At 41.3% G+C, this 17,467-nt stretch overlaps 1 protein-coding gene across 2 annotated transcripts in view; it reads right to left on the reverse strand.

The window, feature by feature from the left end:
• The window catches only part of zmp:0000000755 (phosphofurin acidic cluster sorting protein 2), a 47,877-nt gene extending 43,634 nt beyond the window's left edge, over positions 1-4,243 (reverse strand). For both annotated transcript variants that reach the window (XM_053436300.1, XM_053436299.1), the window contains exon 1: positions 4,032-4,243. In XM_053436300.1, the coding sequence (XP_053292275.1) occupies positions 4,032-4,243 (212 nt within the window). The remainder of the gene's footprint in view (positions 1-4,031) is intronic.
• Between the last annotated feature and the right edge of the window lie 13,224 nt (positions 4,244-17,467).

Genomic DNA, 17,467 nt, shown 5'->3' on the forward strand with positions numbered 1-17,467 from the left:
ACTTTGCGTATGTGTTTAATGTTTAGTCAATAACTCTCACTGTTTTGGGTTTGTTTACGCATGAGACAGTTTTAGTGTACTTTGCTATGTAACCATGTTTATGTCCACCAAGTATGTTGTTCACACATCTGTCGAGAGGGAAATATTACCTGTGAAAAAGCCAGTATACTTAAAAGTTCCAGTGTGTAAGATTTAGGTTAAAGGGAATTAATTTGACAGAAATTTTATATCAAATCATCCTAGTGATGTTTTCGCTGGTGTGTTTCATCTTAATTACAGGAATTGTTGTTTTCTTTACCTTAGATTAGGACCTTTATATTCAAATACCTTATATTGATATCGGTAGCGGGTCCTCTCTATGGAGGTTGCCATGTTTCTTGTTGTAGCCAAACTCCACAAACTAAACACCTTTTGGGTTTCTATGACAACTGAAGGCTACCACAGGTTCTCTACCATGTTTGGAAGGGTTGGGTGAGGTAAGAGGTTTTCAGCTGCAACAGGCTACTTGACCACTAGATGTCACTACATTCTACACACTAAACCTTTAAATGTGTGCACACTGAAGCTAAAAGGTCCCAGAAATAAAGCTTGTACTAGTATTATGCTACAAAAGCATTTGCAACAAGATCATCCATGTCATATTAAGCATTGAAAAAACTTGGTGCCATGTTTCTTTGCCTGGGATGCAGCCCATTGAATTATTCCTCCTGTACATTTTACCTTGTAGCTATCTCTAATTACTCAGCAACAAACAATGCATTGGTCAGCTATTTGTTGAGCCCCAAGCAAGGAAAAGGCAGCAGTGTTCCCAACCCCCTGAAGAGGGTTGTTTGTAGCTGTGTTCAAGATGGAGAAAAAGCTCAGTTTATGTGAAATTAGCTGGAGCCTTAATGACACATACTGTATTGGAATCGTTTGAAAGTGGCAGACTTGCAGGCATGGCAGCACTGGAAACAAAACCATGTTTATTCAACTGTTCTAACAGGCATGCTAAGGATAGAGCTCCCACAACACTCGTCTGGCAGGTAGAAACCAGTCAAATACTGAAACACACACAGCAATAAATCGGATTCAGTAGATAATGGTTGCATTTAGATTTAACAAGCAATCAATGATGATAAAAGAATGAGTCAATGTATAAATAACCGATAATATACTGTATATATATATCTATGAATCTTGTGATCTGTTAAGTAGTTAAGAAGTACAAAAAGAAGAAAAGCGCTTTCTATGCCATAATTGTGTCAACAGCAAAACTGTCAGGTACCACAATCCCATGCTGAAAGCCTGTACAAAAGCTGACAACATATTTTCCATTGTGGATCAAATATTTTCCCCTGCGCATGGCTCTCAAGACGGCTGCAAACTAAGACTTGAAGGATCAATTTCTAAAATACTGCTTCTTGCAAACATTAAATCAACAACAGCTGTGCGTCATGTGTTAGATCACCACAGTAAAAAGAGTCAATTGCTCCGAGCCCTGTGGCCTCATTTGAAACCATGCCACTTAGCTGGACACCCACATTTGCTAAGAGGCTAGTGGAGGAGCAAACAGCTGCACACAAAATGGCCCACCCCCTGAAAGAATGCCAAGGCAGAATCCCCAAAACAGGCTTTGGGTTGGGTTCCATGCGAGACCTCTCGCACCAGTCTGAGACAAAAGAGCAGAAACAGCCCTGGCAAGTTACTTTGAGAGCTGCTGTGAACAATAATAACTCCAAGCAATCAGGTATGACAAAAAGTCGACAGGCCTAAATAAAAAATGATGTCATACATTATTATCCGAGAAAACTTATATTACATATAAGATCCAACAAAGTAGCCCATCAACAACGACTTGTGTCGAGCAGCTACTGCAGTCTTGTGCTGAACAATGACTGGTATGCCTTTACTCCATACCTCATTAATAATCCATTTCATCCTCACCCTTATTCATCTTTGATACAGCTGCCTGTATGTCATCCTCTACAGAGAGAAAGCACATAGTGCAGAGGCAGTGATGTGGGAAATCAATGTGCCATGTGTGCTGCACTCTATAAATGCACAGACATGTCCCCGGCTTTTTCTACTACAGCCAGAAGCCTTAAAACTTAATGGATACAGCTATCCCACGAACCTTATTCCATATGTTAGAATGAGACACATGCTGTTGCTTTTATAGTACATCAGTTTTATCTATTGGTGACTGGACACATGACCTTGAAAACCCAGGCAAACATCAATGATGTTTTAATTCTATTGTGGCCAATCTGAGATAAAGGTCACAAAATTAAACTGTCCTTTTAAAGGATAATATCAAAAAGAGAAATAATTCCTGAAAAATGGCAACAAGGACATAAGGTAGTAAAGTCGTCTCATTCTAGTTCACTTCAATTGAGCTGAGATACAACATACAAGATGATAATATCCAATTGTATTTGTATAAGCCATATTCACAAATCACAATCGGCCTCACCAAGCTACAGTAAATGATTTGAGACGATCTCTGCTCTTAACCCTTGACTAGAGTAAGAAAAAACTAGCCACAAAAACCCTTTCAGCAGGGGAATAAACACAGAAACCGCAAGAGTGAGGGATTCTTCCCCCAGGACGGACAGATCTGCAATAGATGTCGCGTGTAACAGAGCATCTCAAAGAAACAACAATATTTACAACATTCACAAGAAAGGACTGTGTCTAACATAAATGGAGAGCCGTATTAATGATTAACGTATTAACACAGAAGAACATGTCTGACAGAGATGAAGGGAGCAGCATTGCCAGTAACACTAGCATATGATGGCAGGCATGTTAAGTATATTTATTAGCAATATTAAAATTGCTAAAACAATCTAGCAATATTCAAACAGAAATTTGTACCACAATCCCTGTGAATTAACCATGTTTTCCTCATGGCATGTTCACATATGCAGACACTAAAGAGCCTGCCGGCAAACACACACACACACACAGGCACATCGACTGTGGAGGAAACCCTCCCCACTGTAAGCCCACTTTTCTACCAATGAGTGGAACAGATCTAGGTCAACGCTGATTAATGTGCCCACAGATCCCAGGAGGCTTCTGGTCAGGTGGCAGCCATGCCTGCTCACTGACGATGAATACTAATGCGGGAGTATTAACATCGCTGACTGTCCTCTATATTAAACGGTGTCATCAGAACAGCACGAAGCCGACGGGGCTGGTGCATTTGCAGAAGTGGCGATCGTAAAGAGTGTAGCCCTCTGCTGTGTCAACACCAGAGTGTGTCGTTTGTTGTGGTGCCTGCGTGTGTGTCTATGTATGTCAGTAACCCGTTAGAACCACAGCACCGAGCACCTGAGAATTACACCGACGGGTAAACGATGTGGATCTCAAAAAAGCTGTGGCCTGCTGCAGAAATGCCCATCGGCTCATGACACACACACGGTGCAGCTGACGGGTGACATGGGGGCATGCTGCTGGGGAGACGAGCGGCGTCCGTGTCACCGCATTTAGAGACACTTGTGTCGGTATTAGGTGGCTTGCATTCCGCAAATCAGTTCACACCCGGGTCAGCCGGGACACGGCAGAATGTGGCAGTCGGGACACTTTAAAATACGACGCAGCAACGCAGACGCCGATGAAGTAGTTAGCTAAACTTTGATAAGCTAGTTATCATAACGGTGAACATAAAAATGAAGACACACCAACTGTTATTACACACTTGAGAGGAAATATATGAGCTGCTGGTATGAACGTGTCAATTTGGTGTTTGAGCCCGACTGTGTCTTTGAAGGGGGGAAATAATAATAAAAAATATGTCAAACGCTTTTAGCACGAAACATGAGAGGAAAACACCAGCGCTGTTTGCTAGGTCGCGTTAGCATTAGCTATCCTGCTAGTTAGCTCGCTAGCCAGCCCGACAATGTTTTGGAAATGTGTTGCAGCTCGAGGGCGTTGTTTGTCCAACATTAGCCTGATGTTTCTCAAACTGCGCGCTGATTTGTTCACACTGCTGCTGGTGCTGTGTTGTTTCTTTACACGGCAACACACAACACTGTTCACGTTACCTCGGGACGCAGCTTGGGGATGATCGGTCTATCTCCCAGGTCGCGAAGAGGTTCATGGGTACGGGCATGCTGCCGGAGCCCGAGCCCAGCAGCACAGACCCGGCTAACGCTCCGGCCGGGAGCATTGTCGGCGCTGGTCCGCAGCCGCCGCCGCTGCTCGGGTTCAGGAGAGCGGCCCGGACGACTCCTCTCTCTACAGCCGCCGCCATCATCACCTCCACCGCCTGGGGAGCAGCTCTAGCTAAGTATCGGACAAACGCGGGAGCCGCTGCACTGTGCGCTGCCTGCTCCAGCTCCTGCAGACTCCCAGCTCCGCTCAGCCGCCTGGAGATGCTGATAGGCGGGGCGGGGCGGGGCGCGTCACTGCTGATAGAGGGCAGCACGTCCCAGCTTCCAGGGAGGGACATCTGTACTGAGGCCCAACACACTACTATACTACTGTAGTACTTTAAATACAGTTTATGGGCCCAATACACTAATGTGGTATTTTATATACAGTCTATGGGCCCAACACACAACTATACTACTGTAGTATTTGATATACACTCTATGGGCCAAATACACTACTTTAGCATTTAATATATAGTCTATGGGCCAAACACACACCTATACTACTGTAGTATTTTATATACAGTCTAAGGGCCCAACACACATAACTGTAGTATTAGATACACAGTCTATGGTCCCAACACATGCAACTGTACTATTTGTATATACAGTCTATGGGCCCAAAACACAAAACTGAAGTATTTTACATGTTTAACCATGATGATCAGGACACACTGATTTGATTATTTAACTTTTCATATCCAGAGGTAGATTCAAGGTGCCGCACAAGGACATTAAAATAAACACAGTCAGAGAATAAATTAAAAGAAATAAAAAAACACAGTTTATAACCAATTTTAAGCAAAATAAAAGATAATTAAAAGAGAAGAATAAAAGAGGTTAATAGATAATAAAAAAGGAGGTAAAAAAAGATCTGTTAATCTGTAAAAAAAAAAAAAAGAAGTGAGTAAATCAATACATATATAATGAATAGAAATGTGTAAAATTCAAATAAAACATATAATCAAACATAATGATGGTTTGACCTTAGGACCTCCTCTGAGTGTATTGTGGGCCCTTTTCTTTCTGAATACATATACATAACATTACCATTTGCAGGTATAGACTATTCACTGATATTCAAATGTATTCTTCTCATGAAATATAATTGTTGCCAAGCAACACATTACACATAGACGAAAAGCTTGCTGTAGTTCGAGACCAATACAGTTTTCTTTTTACCTCCACAGTCCACTTTAAATAAACTTTAAATAAACTTCTATGTGCCAAGTAAAGTGTGCCTGTTATAGAAGCGTTGTTTTTGAATATTGTGTTATATATTTAATTTAAGAGTGACAAATCTTCAAATGGCCCAAAACGTTAAAATGTTTTATAACTGTTGGATCTTTATGAAGGAGCAATAACATGAAGCCCGGGTCAGCACAGGTGAAATCAGGATTGACAAAAGTAAAAGGCATGAATGCTATTAGTGTTCAACATAGACTGTGCATAAAATCATGGCAGCACCGTTAAAGTGAAGCCAAAGATTCTATATCGCCACCTGGTGGCTAGCTGCCTCATGGTAATATATCCTCCCTCCTCCACGTTGGCAGATAGGACATGGTCCATACAAAAAAAACCTTCTAATACATTTATATCTAACATGGTCTCTGTCATTGTGAGTCATTTTAATCACACTGATGTATCTTCAAGTCAAAGTTTTTCTGATGAACTAGTTTTTTAATAAGTTATTTACCTATAACAGGATGACACATCATGATTGACAGCTGAGACTGACGCACGATTGGTTGAGCGCCTGTATCAGCAGGACATTGATACTACAGCTCCATTCCCTGATCAGTAATACAGAGACATGTTTTCCATCTTTATATACAGTCAATTGTTGTTATTTGTATGTGGTGTGGTCAGGTTCAGTGTTGGTGCATGGTCCAGACACCCTTGGACACTTGTTTCACTATACCTTTGACGTCACCTCCTCTTCCTGGCTGCCTACTCACACCCAGATCTTCTTTTGATACCTGTTTTCTTTTTCAAGTCATCATCTCTAAGACTTATGAAGGCTCTGCATTTTTCCACCTTGAATTCCTTTAGAACTGATGGCAGAGGGAGCAGTAGGTTCCTGACCATTTCGGAAGGTGCTTGTTGGTTTTCCTCCCAAAACAGTAGTCGTAACAGGAACTGTTAAACGATCAAGAATCTGTGCAGAGGGCCACAGTGGTACAGCAACCTGCGTACAGAATTAGTTACATGCTGTTAGTGAGTCATTCAACTATTTTTAGAGGTTCCCTATTGGGTCGTCATTAATGGATATGCTGACCTCAGCCTGAACTGGGCGGCTGGACTTGCTAGTAACATTGCCCTCCTGGATCACTTTACTTTTGGACTACCCTGGCCTGGAAGGACACCCTTGTCCAAGAGGCTACACTGTCCAGGGTTTCCAAAAATCATTTTGCTTGGACATGTGACACATGTTATTTATGAGAACCCCTTTAGTACAGACTGGGCAATGTCCAACTCCAATGCATGGCCAAGGGTTATGTCCTCTCATATTTATACATACAATAAACATTGAGTGGAGATGGGATCCTCCTTTGTAGGCCCGGCAAGTTTGTTACTAAAAATGGGCTGTTGTGAATTGGAGTTGGAGCTCTGCCAGGGAGCGGGTGCACATGTCTGGAATATGTAGTAGTGGTCTACTTCTTTTTAATGAACTCCTGTGGGATTAACCTGTATGGTTCACCTGACGACTGGCCATCGCCTTTCCTCTGCTTGGCCTCTAATCAGTTGGTGGATCATTTGGGTTTGTTCCACAAATCCCCAAAATACCCCCTGTCTGGATGGATGTGTAAACATAGTGGTTCTGCGCCACACATAAGGTCAGAGTTCCTGTAAGCATAGAGAATTTAACCCTGTATTCCACATTCATGGAGGAAACTGTCCTGAACTTTGTGATAGTAGAGAAAGCAATTTTCTTCGGTACAAAACATCCCTCTGCCCTTGTTCGTCCATAATAACAGCACAACCATTAAATTCTTTTTTTTAGGGGTGGGCACCATAGTCCAGTAAAAATACAACTGCTACATACACCTGATTGATGCATTGTGAGGATAATTTGTAGAGTCAATAATTTTGTATATGCATGTATTATATTTATTTGAGCAAATATGCAAATATGCTTTAACATTGCCTTTCCTTTTGATTTCTCTTAAATTGAGCTTTTTTAAGACAACCTGGTGGTAAAATGTCACCAATGGTTACAATTCAGTTTGTCTATGTGGATGTAAATTTACAGTAAATGCAAGTTGTGTATTTTCTTACTGTTTGTCTTACTTATGCTTACTAATTAAGTGCAATCCCAGAATTAATAAATCTGTTTCTCTAAATCTGTTTCACAGTAAACGTTCAAGTGGGCTTGACCTCCTTTGGTAATAACTCTGTGTTATTCATCATTTCTCATCAGGCTATGATGACATAACGATACCTGGTAATTGATAAAACGTGATTCAGTCATTGTTCTGATAATGCACGTGTTGTGAAACGCATTGGCTGATACTGTGACGAATGACTGGAATAAAGCTGACATGACTTGACACGTACAGGAGGGTTGGGTAATGTGTGCGACAGCCTGTTTACACTGACCGAAAAAATAAGAAAACTGTGCTTTGCCCAATCAGCAATTACATGGAACAGCAATGAATCATTTGGGGAAACAATATTTTCCATGAAGTCATCACTCTGGCAGTGATGACCTTTGCTTTATTGACTTTTCATCCAAAGACTTTCAGTAGAGACGTAAACCACAGGAATGCACCACCTCTCACGTAGACATACAAAGGTGAAATTATTATTTGAAAGATATTTGGTGAAAAAAAGATCAGCACTTTGTCTGTTACAGTATCATGGGGTATAATGTTGCCGCTGGAATATACTCTGTGTGAATGCAGTCTCTGTTCACCTGAGAACCTCCGGACTGTGGCGGTGGCAACATTCAACATTCAATGTTTTCCATTGATGATAATGGAAAACATAACACAATTTGGAGATTTTTGATTGATTAGCTCGCTGTTCATTATTCTAATGATACATTTAAACAAGATTAGATGCGCATATAATCCATCAGTATATTCATGGCATTGTAAGGCAATGGAATATTTGTATTTAGATCATTTTTACAAAGAGAAAAACTCATTATAAAACTGAAAAGATAAAAAAAAGGAAGCTACGAGTCAGACATTTTATTCTGCATGAATGAAAATACTCTTATATGGGGAAGCACAGGTGCCTGGATGTGGAAACTCTGATGCAGATCCTTTTTTTATATATATATAAATCTCAATCAATATGTGACGAGAGAATAATTATTTATCAAAATTATTTTTACTATTATTATTTCATTTTATTTAATATTTTTTTGATACTCATATTATCAATGTTTCCCTCCTTCACTTGGAGATTCTCCCACTCAGTGTGTGATGACAGCGATGGTCAACTGACTGGTAAATGAAGTTGTGAAGTGCAGTGTCACCTAGTGTTTAAAAAAGAAAACTACAACAAAATGTTGTATATTTAACACTGACATTTGCACATTGTGATTCATCCAATAGATGGCAGACTCTCTGCATTATTGGGAATGGATGTGAAAAGAATAATTCTCTCTCTCTCTCTCTTTCTTTCTTATTCTCTTTTCCTCTCTTCTGCTCGCTCTATCCTCCAGACTGAAACCTCCTCCTCCTACAAGTATGAGTGGGTGGATACATATATTGTCATACTGTGACACCATTGATGTTTCCACAATACAACACAATGGCACTTTATGAGCCAGCCAATCATCTATATTAAATCCCGGAGAAGAGACAAAAGAAAGAAAATACACAAGTATGAGTTTGTCATGTAACACCTGCTCAGCAGCAGCCATCTCCCCATCCTCCCTAATACCAGGCGAAGGAGTTTCTGAAGCAGCTGATGCTTCGGAGAGTTTGCAGGGGGTTTCAAGTCAATAGAGTCGGCTTGCAATGCCTTTCTGTGACTTAAGCGTAAAGGCGATGAACAACACTAATTACAATACAATGAAATACTCTGTTAGGTAACAGAATCTCGCTTTTCTGGATACCATTCTCATAATGCCAGTGTGACGAAAAGCGACCGTTGTTTCCGAGCAGATTTTTATTTTTAGGTGTGAGCCATTGTTTTAGGCTTGTGGCATTGTTTGCATGCCACCTCCTCACCCATCAAAGTCAGACATTGAGCAAGCCTTTGATTACAAAGCTCCAAACAACACTTTTCTGTGCGCCTGCAGGGATTACAGATGGCGGTCACGCATGCTCTTTTGAAATTTTACAACATAATGGACATAAGGTCTTTTAAGGAATACGTCTGTAAAGTGGGTGCAGTGAAAGGGGAGACCAGTGGAGAAAAAGCGTTGGCCTGCATCTCTCTCCAAGATCTGTCAGAGCCAACACATGTTTATTTTTCTCCGCTTGTTTTCCTTCCCCAGCAGTACAGCACTAATGAGCCAAATCTGATAATGTAATCATTGTTCTAGCACGAGGAGCACATTAGAACTGGATCTATATTCACTTTAGGTGCCTGCATGCAGCAACATTTGGACCAAATAGAGACATTCATGAGAAGTGCTGCACACAAGAAATTATGTGCAGCCATATGCTGACCCCCGAGGAGCTTAGCGGCGTCGCTCTGCAGATGAATATGATTTTCTGTGCATGGGATTCGCAGCACAGAGAGTTTTTGTCTGCGCCGGTGCCTCAGGAGGCAGAGTCAACATCTGCATTATCTGCAATGATAAAGACCTTAACCGCACAAGATTAAGAGAGACAGATGAGGACGTTGTCACTTTTTTGAATTGCACCCACGCATATCTAAACAGCGTTTGGTATCCACACGCACATCTTCCCAGGGTTTTCTGTCGGTGTCAGCTCCTCGAACACATGAGGATAGATTGATCTCTCCCACTGCGGTGAGCAAGAAGGGTTAGACTCTCTGGTCGGTCACAGTCAACCCATTTCACATGAGTTTAAGGGGGGGGGGGGGGGGGGGGGGGGGGGTCTCATTCATCAGGGAAACTGTGCACAGTGGTACTCTTATGTGTCTCATTTCACACACATATTATTGCTGGCTCCCGTCGCAGCCTGGAGTGATTGGCCTCTGGTGAGGAGTCAGACGCAATTTAAAGGTCTTGTCTATTTGTAATCTGCTGGAAAGATTGCCACATGCCCCGGTACAGTAGAGCAGATCAATCCCAGACACATCTCTTTCTCATGCTCACAAGCTCTCTGTGCACCGCTCACTCTACGAATCACACCTCTGCAGATAAGCTGCTGATCTAATTAAGGTTTTGCAAGCCTGGCAAATTAAAGATATTACGTCTCATGGATTATATCCTTAGTTACGACACAATCGATGTACAATTTCCTGCATTTTGATTCATCCCAGGTATTATCATCATTTCTTTTCATGGTTTGGAATGTGATACTGATTAATTGCCGATAAAACAGACTGGGAGGGAGGTGAGCCTGAAGGTGAACACGTCTGTGATCACAGAGGAAGATTTCTGACGGCCGTAAAGAAAGCAAGAGCAAAGTTATCCCTTCATGGTGCACAGTTGAAACGTAATCCAAGTACAAAGGTAATCACAGTTGATAAATTCTTATATAATATATGAATAAAGTGTGGGGTCATTGGATAGAGAGACATGATATGAGAGAGATAATGACTGTATATGATGTACATTATTTAGATTTAACATTGAGGTTGGATGTGTGGATTAAATGTGAGTTTTTTTATGTTCTCTAGTTGCGTTTAATACAGAGTTCTGTTTTTTTACCTTTAAATAAAATCTTGTTTAAAAAATGCAGTCTGCATTTATTGTTAATGATTTTATTAGTGACAAACACAATAAATTACGATCGATCTATTACTAATCTTGACCAATGAATGTAGTTTAGTCTCAAGCACCTGCATTTAATCAGATATAAGATATCACATTAGTGACTGATCTATTATCTATTTCATCTAAAAGCTCAGTTTACCCATGAGATAAATTTCCCTCTTGGTTAAAAAAACTAATATCACATGTGGAAGTAAGGCAACAACACATTGAGCCTGAACGATCTGAATATCAATGTTTGTGTGTAAATCCTGCCAGAAATTACACTTCAGTCCCAGAAATATGATGAGTGGCATAAACAGAATCACAGTATCCCCAACAGGAGCAATTCTCTGAAAATTGCTTTTCTCTGAGCATATTAATAGCACACACATAGCTAGTATTTATATTTCACTGACATATTTCTCTTTAAATTGTGGGGTTTGAATTCCTCTCGTTGATTTATCTGGGGGTTCGCATATTTAGATGTTCAGATTTTTCCAGACAAATGAACAAACCGTAATAATCTTCGTTTAGTGCCCAGTTTTGTCCGTCAGATCTTTATTTTGTCACCGACACCAAGTATTTCAGCTGTGGCTCAGCTGACACCCGGAGGTAAATGGATTCAGAACTGAGTTTGATTTCAGCCCAAATGAGGTGAAAATCCCATTTGGAGGTTATGACTGAAAGGAGAGATTCCTCAACTGAAACCCCTCATCACGTTACAAAGAGCCTCATTCAGTTAATGTATATTTGCACATGAATGAAATTGACAATCCTATTCAGTCTAGCCAACACAGGTTTTTGCTGCTTGTTTATGGAAACTCTCCTCAGAGTGCATCAACATTTCAACTCAAATAAAATCACCTCTCTTCTGTTCTCACACATCCAGAGATTTGCACTAATGGCGGTGCGCTGAGGAAACACAGATAGCGGCGGCGGATGCTACGAGAGGAAAAAAGACGACGCAAGCCGGGGGAAATGTAAAAAGTGATGGAATGACTTGATGAAATCCTGTAAGAACACACAGTATGCAAATCAGGCGGGACACGGTGTGCCAGCTTTGAATCTCATCTCCATCATCAGAGTACATGAACTCTTCATAAACGCGTTCACGTCGCTCTCCTCCATTCATTCAGCCGTGCCGCCGCAGCGCCATTGATCTAGGAAGAATGTGTTCACAGATTCCCCTGACGCTCATTGTGTTTCCCACTCTGGACAATGCAGCCTGGAAAAGACAAGAGAAGCGATGCTATGAAATCCAGCTACACGAAGAGAACAGAGGCTGTAGCAGGCAAGACAAAGGCCCTGCAGGGGTCCCAAGACCCACAGCGTTTCCTGTTAGGGGCCGACCGAGTGCCACTGCTCGGCCAGGTACAGTCGCACAAAAGACAACTTTGGACAAAGGCCAATATTTTATGGGTGGAAATTTCTGCTGCCATTAAAATTCACATTTAAGTGGAGGCAGAAAATAGACCTGCTGGCTTGTTCTCTTTCCACCGCTCTCCTTAATGCTTTCTGATGGGACCCTTTGTCTGAAGGAATTATTTTGCATTTTGATTTCCCAAAGTAAAAAGAGACACATAGGGAAACTCCCTGCCCCTGTTTCTCACAGAGAAAGCTCTTCCTAATGAAGCCTTTTAAGCCGAGCTGATTATTTCCCGCTCTGCAGTGGTAGCTGGATTGCCAGTACATGTTTTCCCCGCTATTAACCCAGATATCCAAAATGGCAGCCCCGGGATATGTTTAATTGCTCTTCCCCAATCCTTTGAACTCCACTGCAATCAGACTACCCAAACTGCGGCTTCTTTCCGCCGTGAAATTGAAAAGGTATCTGTCTATCACAGCATTCCCCTCGAGTCACCTAAAGGAAAAACAACTCTGTGTCCTGAAATCTTTGAGCTGCGTCTTTTATCGGAGGCTACGCCGGCAAATGTATCTGCAGCTGAATTACAAATAATTCAGTTGATTGTCGTCGTGGGGGGGGAAGACGGTGTGTTTTGGTTTCTCACAGGAAAGTGTTTTCCTCGTCAAACGAGAGGCTGCGATACAAAACACACAAGCTGTCAAGACAAAGGCAGGTTGTTTATCCTCTACTGGCAGCATTTAAACCATCGTTTTTTAATTGAATGCCACATCTGATTCTTCTGTGAGGAGCAACCGTGCATAAACCTGCCAAAGCCAAATCACTTTTCAACTTATGGTGGTCTAGCCCTGCACTGCAAAAACTGCAGATATAACCATGTGACTTCAGATGTACGCAGGGATCACAGAAAGAAACCTCTACTCCACTTAGAAAGAGAACCGTTCGGGACCCCCCCCAGAAGGAGCTGGAAAGCGTGGCTCAGGAGAGGGACGTCTGGGATATCCTACTTGGCCAATACCTCTATCACCCAAGCTTGGATAAGTGGAAGAAAATGGATGGACGAATTGATGAATGGATGAATGGATGAATGGATGTATGGACGAATGGACAAATGGATGGATAGATGGATAATAATTCTGTATTCAAAAGTTTTAGAAAAATGAATCGATTATCTAGTGCTTTCTAAGGAGGATCCTTCGACTAAAGTCATCAGGTAAATATCTCTTGCCTTGTGTTGATAAAAAAATTTGTCTATCTTTGAGTTATATAAACTAGATATGAAGTTTGTGTCTATAAAACATCCACTTCAAGGCTCTAGTATAGAGGATTTTCTTGATAGGCAGCACATACAGTATGTTTTCTAGCTGTAGAGAGATGTGAAAAAAGATTAGATTTCAGAAGAAGAGACAAACAAAAGTCAAAAATATTCACGCTTCAAGATTTAAATTAAAACGCTGCAGAGTCTCTTTGGAACAGAATCATCACTGGTGTGATAGTGCACCATGGCATGGATTGTGCAATACCGTCTTCACCGTGATAAACCAATATCCTTATAATAAAAATTAAGCATTTTATTCTCTTCAAATGCTCAAATTCTCAAATGAATACTTGTCCTTCAAAAGTTATTCTTGAAAATAAATTAAAAAGTAAAACGAGTGGAGTGCTGGAACCAGGCAGGGACACCGGGGAGGCCAAAGGAGAGGAAACTCTCATTCTCCAAAAGGGAGACAATGGGACACTGTCCTCTGCTCTGATTTAAATCATCCCACATGAGAGAGTGGCTCATTTCAATATGAAAAAACTAACAGATACTAGATTTTCAGTTTTTTTTCCGCAACTAAACTCGAGCCCAATGCAGTTAATATAATCTGTACAGTGTTTGCCTTTCCCTGATCCCTGACATGCATGGTCAGTGCTTGTTTTTACTGATTAGAGATGTTCAGTGTAAAAATTCAAGCATTAGGTAGCCCAGCCAATGTGACTGTACCCAAATTTTAATTTCAAAGTTTAAGTCTGATCCAGTCCAGGTCCCGAAGGGCTCGAGTTGGGTATCCTGACTGTGTAATGCAACCTTTGTCACTATATCATGATAGCAACAGGTGGAAACACAAGCAGCTTGTTTCACCATTTAAAAAACACATGCCAAAACCAGCATGTGGACCACCAGCACCAGTATAGCATGTCCCATAACTGTGTCCCTCCCGTTATTGTTTACGCATGCAATATACGACAAGAGTAGGAGATAGAAAGATATCAGTAGACTGGACAGGCTTCTCGTCCCAAAACTTGAAAAATGTAGTAATAATGTTATATAATAACACCACCTTCCAAAAATTGAAGGATTTTGTGATTTTAGGTCGGACCTGGATTCTGAGCCCTGGGAGCAGCCCCTCTACTCTGGTCATGTTTCCCAGTCTTTGCAGGTGGGAAGCCAGTGAGAATCTCTGTCACTCTGAGACTCTACCGTCTGCCATTAAGATGCTGGATGGATGAATCGTGATGCTACTCAAACCAGTGCAGCGTTAAAACCAACAATTCAGCCAAAACTAAAAGTGGTATCAGTGATTCACTTCCTCGCTGTTATAAAACCCACAGAAAAACCTGTATATCTGAACCATGACCTTCTAGACAAAGTTACTTTGATGTGCAATACTTGATTCACCCTCCACATATTTACTGAACTTTGACGAAAGGATGGAGGGGTACTTCAAAAAAAAAATAAAATAAATAGCAGTGGTGATGAAGTCTGACAGGACGTTGCTGTTTTTTTGATACCACCCACACGGTTTTGTAGATATAATACATTTCTCCAGGCTGCCAAGTGTTTCCTGCACGGGGGCCAAGACGCTGGGACTTAAAGTGCTGTATTATATTGCTCAGCCTGGCTTTAAGCTTCCCTTCAGCCGGTGCCTTGGCTGTGACACGAGGCACGCAGTGAATTCTGAATGTCAACATGCCATGTTCTGACCTCACCTTCGTCCATGTCTTGTCACACATGTCCCTCAGTGCTCAGCCTATGGACACTTCACGACAACATGGGAATCTGACATATTGGATTTTACCGACAGAGCAGAACAGGAACAGGGAAAGGATCACCTTGCAAACACCGCCCTGAGGGCCAAAAGAGAAAGAAAGGAAAAAAACAGCTCTGACTGCCTCTTGTCGCTGAGCTTTCAATGTCAGGAGCTTTTTATTTGTTTGACCCTGTCAAACCGAGACTCTTTCAGAGCGAGGCCAGGTTCTGGTGTGTGATCCGTGGACATTCACCATTAGATTGTGAGAAAATGAAATAAGCACATATTTTACTAGAAATGTTTTGGGGCCACCTTAGGCTTGACATTTTTTTTTAATATTCTTTGAAGCTGTCGGCCTTGATACAATACCACTGACCATCAACCATATCAATCCATAAAAGAGTTCTTCAAGCATTCACATTCTCAAGACTGGGCTGCGGAAATTGCCTTCTCTCTTGCAGAAATCCAAAGTCACTCTCTCGCCTCCAACTAGACCAGAACGCAGCAGCTTTGGATTCTTATTGGTTCTAAGAGATGACAACACATCACCCAAATCCTGGCCCAGCACCCCTGGCTCCCTGTTTGGTTTATAATTGATTTAAAGATTTTACTAATCACTTTTAAAGCTCACTGTGGTCTAGCCCCAAACTACGCAGCAGAAATGTTGGCCCCATATGAGCCAGTTCAGCATCTTCAGGTGGGGCCCTTAACATCCCGAGTCGAGGCTTTTCCATATTAATGTGCTTTGATGAAACTGCATCTTCTTATTATTGTTCCTCCAATCTTTTTATTTGTCATTCATGCTTCTGCGTGATCCTGTCTTCTCTATCTTCTTTATCAGTGTGGGTGCATTTTGCAATTACCCCAGAAAATCCTGTGTCTACTTTGTCTTTATAAATTTGCTATATGAAAAAAGGAATTATTATTATTATTATCATTATGTCATTAGTTTTACTTGCTGAAGCACAGTATGTATATCTAAAAGTCCTGATTGATGGCCATTATAACTTCATGAATATTCCTTTTTCTGATAAATAGATGCCTAGATTAATAATGAGAGTTGTCAGGATAAAACATTTTTTCTTGGCTCGTTAAAATCCCCAGAAAAAAAAAATATCCCCTAATCATTTCATTAGTGTAATTTCATGGGGTGTGAGTAGGAGATGACAGGGAGCTGAAGGCCTGTTCTCACATGAGTCAGCAGGTCCTCATGATTTACTGCTGTCATTGTTATTGTCGTTTCTGTTTTATATTGCCCCAGTCGTGGAGGGAGACGTTCACTTTTCAGGAAGCCCTGATCACCGATAGTTTACACAATGTGACACACAGTTGACTATCACAAGAGGCTGAAAGGTAAGGAAGCGAGAAGAGGAATCAAAGCGTCTCTTTCTTTTGGAAAAAAATAACTTGGCTTCTCAGTGGGATGTTTGACCCAGATATGCGAACGCAAAATCTAAAGCTGCAGGCTACGTCAAGCACAAATCCAAACAAGTCCTATTCTGTTAATTCTACTTGGATGAACTAAAATGAAACTCTTTGTGGGTACAATGTTGAAAGGTTGTGCGTTTATACGTGGAGACGCCCACGCAGTTCATCACATTGTGCAAGGTTGTCGCCTCTCCAGGAGGCTGGATTATTTTCCCTTTGAGGGTAAGATTCATTCTTTGGATTTATTTTTGCACAGCTCTGACATACCAAACTTTTTTTTATCTTCGTTCACCTTCAAGAAAATTTTCATTTTCTCCGGTATACTTTGTTCTTGCCCGTATTTTTCCATGTTTACCTACAATTGTGCTAGAATGTGAATCTTCTGCTACAGCTTTGCTAAAGGGAGAGTGCAAATGAAGCAGACAGGCACATAATGTGATCTATGAACGAAATAGAGTATTTTGGGGACACTCCCGTGTCTGACAAAATACTGAATAGACTTTTCAAATGACTTTCCTATCTCTTAGAGCTCGATTGTGGAAGAGAGAGAAATTACAGTGAATAGACTCAGTTCAAGGCGCAAAAAAAGTAACCCTGTCTTTCACCGTTTCAAACGACTAGAAGGGAAAACTCACAATCTTAAGGTGGAACTGCGGTTTTAAGATTTGTTGCGGGA

This window comes from Pleuronectes platessa, chromosome 12 (genome assembly GCF_947347685.1).
Source record: "Pleuronectes platessa chromosome 12, fPlePla1.1, whole genome shotgun sequence".
Taxonomy (NCBI): domain Eukaryota; kingdom Metazoa; phylum Chordata; class Actinopteri; order Pleuronectiformes; family Pleuronectidae; genus Pleuronectes; species Pleuronectes platessa.